At 35.3% G+C, this 7,558-nt stretch overlaps 1 protein-coding gene across 1 annotated transcript; it reads right to left on the bottom strand.

Moving 5' to 3' along the window:
* Positions 1-1,285: 1,285 nt before the first annotated feature.
* Positions 1,286-7,558, bottom strand: SrpRbeta (signal recognition particle receptor beta). The gene is made up of 5 exons (XM_069309911.1): positions 7,312-7,558; positions 6,761-6,927; positions 5,743-5,882; positions 4,610-4,741; positions 1,286-3,370 (listed from the first exon to the last, which is right to left on the bottom strand). The coding sequence occupies exons 1-5, from the start codon at positions 7,457-7,459 to the stop codon at positions 3,172-3,174; spliced, it is 786 nt and encodes a 261-aa protein (XP_069166012.1). The 5' UTR covers positions 7,460-7,558; the 3' UTR covers positions 1,286-3,171.

Raw genomic sequence — 7,558 nt, 5'->3', positions numbered from 1 at the left:
CCATTAAATTAAGTTCCAGTATTGGAAATACTGTATCGTCGACCTTCCTCTGGAAATGGAGAGAATGTGTTAGTTAGTCTTCGTCCCTTGAATGAGAATTGAGGCCCATAAGTGCATAAAAAGTGCATGAAACAATATTATTTGTATACATTACACTATACAGTACTGTATATGACTCTCCAAGATTTCTTGGAAAAAAACAAGAGTAGATAAATTACACATTTTATTACCGATGGCTAATAAAAAAAGGAAACCTTATTCCCGAAAAACAAATATGAAATTAATATTCCCATTAATGTTAAATTGTCAAAATTTAAGCAAATTATGATTACCTTCACACAGTAAGATTTAAAAGTATAATAATTATATTATTCAAATGTTGTTCTGGGTGAAGCCTCTGTATTTTTTGTAGTCATTAAACATTATATTAAATATATAATATAATAAAAAGTGCCACAGACCAGCACCCAATAGCAAGCTCTTCAGTTTGGGATCCTTGTGCCAATACCAGTACAGGATGCATAGGTCACAGTGCCAGAGCTCAACCCCCGCAAGCACAAAATAGGTGAGATGACATCGTACAGGGGTTTGCCATATTGACAAACTGTGTGGATGAGGTTGGTAGTATAAGTAAAGGGAAGGCACTATCATGAAAAAGTGCCAAGCCACACGACTATATAGCACTTGAAAGGGATCAGGATAAGGATTTGTAATCGGACAGTGCAAAGAAATGGTGTCCAACCACTTGGATGGTCGGGATTGAATGTCGACCAGCATGAAGCGAGACAGTCGCTCTATCATCTACCCATCTACCATACAGATGAGCTGGTGTAATTAGGTGTGCTAAGCCAGTATGGCTATACAGCACAATTCAAGGTACAGGTAAAAAGTGGTATGAGTGTGAAACTAATGATATCCAATTTAAGGGGGATCTTGAGGTTATCTTGAGAAACTAAATGGGATCAATGGGAAACTAAATCTACTGCCATTGTAATCTGGTCATTCAAGGTGTTTTAACTCTTCTGACCTTGCAATAGATATCCAGATTCTGGGCCTGGCTTCTCGTAGACTAGGGTGGGTCTTGGAAGCTCAGTGCAATACCAACACTGAAGCTGAGAGAGCTACTGAGGGAGCCTTCTTGAAAACATTTGGTCGGAGTACTGTGAATAAGTAATCAAAGGAAAGTGCCAGTCCTACTACTGTGTATGAGAGGGAACTAGTTCACCGTTACAATGTATGATGGACTATGGTGTTAACACATAAAATGGACAAAAATAAACACGAATTACACTTTTAATTTATTACAAACAATGACATTTTAACATTTTTTTTTTATCTAATAAGTTAAAAGTGAATACAGTATTTTATCAGATACCTCTATGCAAGTCTATGCAAGCAAATGCAGGACATACACATTTTAGTTAATGTGGAAGCACATGATATTCAGATCAATGAGAATTTTGCTGCATGTTAACTGCAAAAATCTTCTAAGCTTGTCTATCTTGTGACCTTCCCAGTTATTTTGTATTTTCCAAAACCAATTCTAGATGCTGTACCATAATGCATCAAAGCCTCACACCTCTGGTAAACCATGGTTCTCCCATGCTGGCATTATGCATCTCAACCTCTGGGCTAACATTGCTATTAAAAATGTATTTCCTATTTTTATGCTGCAATGAATTTCAAGTCGATGATCCTCAGCTTGAGTTAAGGCACATATATATATTTATTTTCATATTTATTAGTACATTATCTTGCCAACTTCACTTTCCAAAAAGGCTAAAATATACAGAAAGACCAAGTTGTGAATACAGTACTGTTGATAACAAAAAATTTCTTTGAGGGGTTTTATCAAGTTTTGTAAATAAGATTTTATGAAGTCCATACCAGCAAAAACCAAAAAACCCTTTGTCGTGCTATCAGAAGTGTAACTACCCTAATGTTGCTAAGATTAACCTCCTTCAGCCAACTCCATCGGCTCTAGTACACCAGCAAGGTCACAAACACTAGCCCCCCCAGCCCAACATAACACATACGCAACTGACAACATGTGTTATGTTGGGTTGTACTGACAACCCACCATAACACATACGCAAACAAACGACACATACACATGTCAACCCATGGTGGACAGGCCACCGAACTTTCAAACCTCCTCTCTCTCTACACCCGCATCCTCTTCCTGAATTTCATCTCCCCATCCCTCTACCTCCCCCATCCTTTCCAATCCCTTTGGACATCAAGGAAAAGAGCAAAATTTTATCCACAAATAAATTCTACTATGGTGATTCTCTTCATTTTGTATACATTGTCATGATAGAAAATACAGTATAATTCAAATGTTACTGTTTCATACATGCTGCTTCTTGTTAATAAACAGGAGAGATAAGCGAGATACTTTACTAAAAAAATACAGTTTATGAATCAAATGTTTTACATAATCATTATATTCATTTCAAATGCATAATTAAGTAACAGCTTAGTGCTGTATTTTGTAATGTGAAATGGTATACAAGGCAACACCACCAATCATGTATTCTATTGTTAATTTATTGCTATAAAAATCCTCTTATACTCTTAGTCACCAAATAAATTCTGAACATAGAGCAAATGTTTGAATTATTATCTGCATTTTCTTCACAAAAATCCCTAAAATTTTGTGATATTCTATAGGGTGTTGACCTTGCATATTAACTGCAATACAATATTACATATATAAAACTAAACCAACACCATATCTTGCCAGTACTGTACTAAGGGAGGCATGAGGAGGCAACTAATGTATTAAATTGCACACGCTAAACAAACTACAGTATTAACACACATTTTCAATAATCTGGAAAGAATAGCAAAAAATGTACTGTTGTTCATTTCATATTTAGTAGGCATACATGAGCTGTTGTGTCATGCACACTGTATGTGTGACTAAATGAGATCATAGGGCATATTTATTCAACCAGAGTGCTGTATCTCCCACATACTTTTGGATAAACTCAAACAATTCTTCATTATACTGTTTTCTTATATTCAGTGCTGTCACAATTTGAGGCAATACAGTCTTACTAGTTATTTTACACACCATCATCATTATCTGGGCTGCTTCAAGTGTTTCTCACCTGTTTACAAAAAAGTGTTTAAGATCTGTTTAATACTCATAATTTCAGCTTTGTATTAAGCAATCTGTTGCAGCCATGATGTGACAGGTCCCAATTTTTCCCCTCCTTTGGCTACAGTCTCTACAAATTCGACCTTCAGGTTTCCAAGATGACTGAACTCAAAGTCTTGTCCCTGCCGGCCTAAGAAGGTATTGTTGTTGCTGGCCTCACCCACCGCCTGCAGCTGCCTGGCTCTCGTCACTCGCAGCAAATTCCTATCAAGGGCAATTAAAACATTACAGAACTATTACAATAATACAAGTAAAATGTTTAAAATACAGTAAAAAATATTGATGCAGAAAGAACAAGATAATAAATACACATTATCATTATCTCATTTCTTACTTGCGCAGGAAGCAGCCCCAGCCCAGGAAAAATACAGTCAATTTGTGTGGTTTTGAGTAATAAAGATTAGGAGGTCCATGGATAACCACATATGCCAGGTTGTAAATGTGCAGGCACAATCTTACTTTAATGCGGGTTCAGCATGACCTTTAGCAAACCGTACATATACTTGATATTTAGCACTCAATGCTAACATGGTGAGAAAACTACACTAAGCTCCAAGTAGCGGTTGCATCATGCACATGAGCTCCTCCAAACACAATTGAGAATGAAAATTTAATAGTAATGAAAGGTGAATGATTCAAATGAAAATGAGTAATTTGAAGAATACCAGTATTAACAACTCTAGCATTACAGAACAAAGGAATGCATGAACGTTATGTGTGTTTTTGTAGCAACATGCACAAGGAAGAGAGGAATTTGTTTTATAGTGAACTTATAGTTAAGTTTGGATTAATTATATTGTTATTTAGGCCTGAGATTGGGTACTGAAATCAGTTATGTTGTTAAGTGCTATATGTTGTGTTTTTCTTGTGTATGTAATGTGGCTGTGTTGCTAGTATTGCTCAAGAGGCACCATGAAGAGGTAATGGTAGGATGTGCTCCCTGTTGAAGGTGGATCTGAACCCAGTTCTAAATAACTTGCAATGATCAATACCAATTAATGAGAAAGTGACAGTACAGTATAGCAGTAGGATCAAGAGACAAATATTAATTTAAAGGATAAGAAAGTGGTCAAAGGAGGCTTGTTATATTTGTCCCAATAGGTATTTGTGGTGCTAATACCTATTTCAAATGTGAAAATATTCAGATAAGCATTATACTGACACTTTAACTGGATGGTTTTCTACTTGTTCCATAGTACCAAACTCGTACTATGTTCTTCCAGAGACTGCTTGATAAGTTCCCTGTGGCATCAGGCCCAGAATGCACTCTGCCTAACTGCAGGTTTCACTTCCTATTTAAAGTTGAAACTTACCTTAGCAAGCAACAAAATGAGAGTGCTCAGTAACACTTTAAATGACATTTTGTTAAAACCTATAGCACCAATTTTTAACACATTTAATAAGGGGTTCAAGCCAATTGTATAATAATGAGATTTAACATACATTTCCTTCTCAAGTGTCTTCTGTATGAGTGGTGCCGCCTTGGCCAGTTTGAGGTCCTGTTTGTTGCAAACCACCAGCACTCTTAATGTCCCGCTCTGTACACTTCCATCACACAAAATTGTGTAGAGAAACCTAGAATGAATCAAAATATAGAAATATAGTCAGTAAATACACAAGACTTGCTCACTTGTTATAATATTGATTAAATAACTATAGCAAGGTAAAAAGACTATGTTCAATATTTATCAGGAAGGCAAGAAAATTTTAAGCTCTCTATCCCCATCCTCACGCATGCTCTCTGCCCAGTTCCAAGCTTTGTCTCAACTACTACGACTCTCCACTACATTGCCAACAAACTGACTGCAACAATATTAGGTGAAGAAAGCGCAAAAGACATTTGCAGTAAAACCTGACTTTTCTTAATCTCTCTTCATTTCAATCCAGAAACTAGTATCACAACACTAAAGCCATTTTTAACCTCCACACCATAAAAGTACAGTATGCCATATGCATGTTAACAAAAGAAATGTAGGCCATGCAAAGTATCACAAAACATATTGAAACATTTTCTTTATAACACTTTCATATACTGTACTCTTCATTAATTTCTACTACATTTCTAATTTCTGTTCTATCCTGCAATGTTTACTTCAGACACAATAATATATCGGGAAACATTCTTTAAATCATCTCTCCAGTAATTTCACCATTCCTCACCCTTTATATGTTCATTCTGAAAATGCTGAACTTTTTAATAAATATTGTATTCTTCAGAAATTATTTACATAAACTTCTGCTTTTTTACTTGCTCAATCAGTCAATTCAATCAATTCAACTCAATTTTATTCAGTCTCTTTTATAAATATTTGTATTTATTATTATTATTATTATTATTATTGAGAAAATCTGTAAGATCCATGATGAGGATTCAAATCTATGCGGTGGGAAGTCCCACGCACACGCCCCAGACAATAAGGCCACGACATGGTCATTATTATTATTATTATTATTATTATTATGAGCAATAGTACAGATTTGTATATTAAAAATCCAACAAAGCAACTCAAAGAACCTTCCTCTTCCATTTTAACTAAAGTGTAGCAAGCAAAATAGTGTTGTATTGACTCACTTACTCTGCAACATCCCGAACATCCTTCTGAATAGTAGCAGAATCCAGGACAAAGATAATGCCACGAGCTAACTTCTTCACCTTTTCAAACAGAGCAGAACGAATTCGTTCATGTCCAGGAAGATCATAAATAGGTAAAAATTTCTGTAAAAAAAAATTATATTAAGTGAATGTACATTATTTGAACAATAGTCTTCCCAAAGCATCATAACATGGGTTCATAAAAAAACATTCTGCCTAACAATCTAGCTCACCTTCCTAAACATAGTGTGACTACACAGACCATGGATTCCCAGTCCACAGCATTCAATCAAGTTTCACAAGAGTGTCACCTTGAAAATTTGAAGTGACGGGTTGCAGGGCCACTGTTAAATTGTCTTATCATATTCTCACACTTCATCATTATTATTTAGGTCTTCCAGTAATTCTAATATTATCTAGGACAGTGTTTGGATGTAAACATGAAATAAGATGGGTTGTAGACAGTCAATATCTCAGTACACAACAAAAATTAAATAACGAGTACAAATTTATGCAAGCCAAATTTAGGGTAGAACAAGTTTGAGAAAGAAGGTAATTGGTTCAATGAAATCCCTGATTAGAATAAAACAATATACTGTAGGTAGATTAGGCCATAGACAAAGGTAAAACAACATAATTAAAGAGTCTGTATATGTGAGATATTAGATCAAAATGTGTGGAGGTGATCAAGCAATAATATCATACACCTTCCTTTTGCATTTTTGAAACACATTGGCCATCGAACAGATATAAAGAGGAGCTGAATATTTCTGTCTTGTCAGTTCTTAAATGGAGAAAATTCACACAATCTTTAAAGATAAGTTAAAGCTTTTATGAGAAAATTACTATCTTTAACTGCAAGAACTTAATTGAGATCCAGTAATAAACTAAAAACTCATGAACTAAAAAGACTCACACTGTATGTCTTGAGTTTACTTGTACAGTTGCTATATTTATCTATGAAAAATACTGTATTAAGCAAACTCTAATAAAATAAGTACCTTTCCGAGCACAAATTCTCCAACAGATTCTTTGATGGAAGTAACAGAGAGAACATCAGTTCCATAACACAACTGTGAAAATAGCTGAGTCTTGCCAGATTCACATAGTCCCATAAGCAGCACTGCCCGTCGTTTACTAGTTGCACGCACCACACGCCACAAAATTACTGAAATATGAAATATAATGAGTTGAAATATGAAATATAATAAGTATAATAATCACGTGTTTATTTTTCGTGATTTACACACATATAATAAGTTATCAAAGAGGTGTCTTGCATTTTATTAAATGTCACAATGTGCCATTATCTAATGGAAATATAAACAATACTGTAGTACTGGATACACACTGCAATAAATAACAAACATTCATACTGATAATATATTGTGTGTGTATAACTTATTGAAAATGGTAGAGGATGCTTATTGGCACTCGACGATTAATTCTTGCATACAATTGCATGTCTATTTACTGTAAGTACATCAAAATACATATACTCTAGCCAATTCTAACAATATGTTAAGACTTGTGGACAATACGAGGCGCCTACCTAGAGTGAGGAGACCAACCAACACAGCCACCATAACTCCACCATAGTATAAATTTTCCTCATTGAGCTCTGGCATATATTTGTTGAACGTTTCCTTAAGAGAGATCCTCGTCTTCTGCCTTATCTCTGGACGTATTTCCTCCGCCATGATTCTAAATGTGCTGCTTCCTCTCGCTCTAAATATGTTTCACTTTTACCCCGAGTGAACGACTTCGTCAGTGGGACCCGGTTATATATGACCAGATGA

The sequence above is a fragment of the Procambarus clarkii genome, chromosome 66, assembly GCF_040958095.1.
Source record: "Procambarus clarkii isolate CNS0578487 chromosome 66, FALCON_Pclarkii_2.0, whole genome shotgun sequence".
Lineage (NCBI taxonomy): Eukaryota > Metazoa > Arthropoda > Malacostraca > Decapoda > Cambaridae > Procambarus > Procambarus clarkii.
This window is presented reverse-complemented; position numbering and strand designations above follow the sequence as displayed.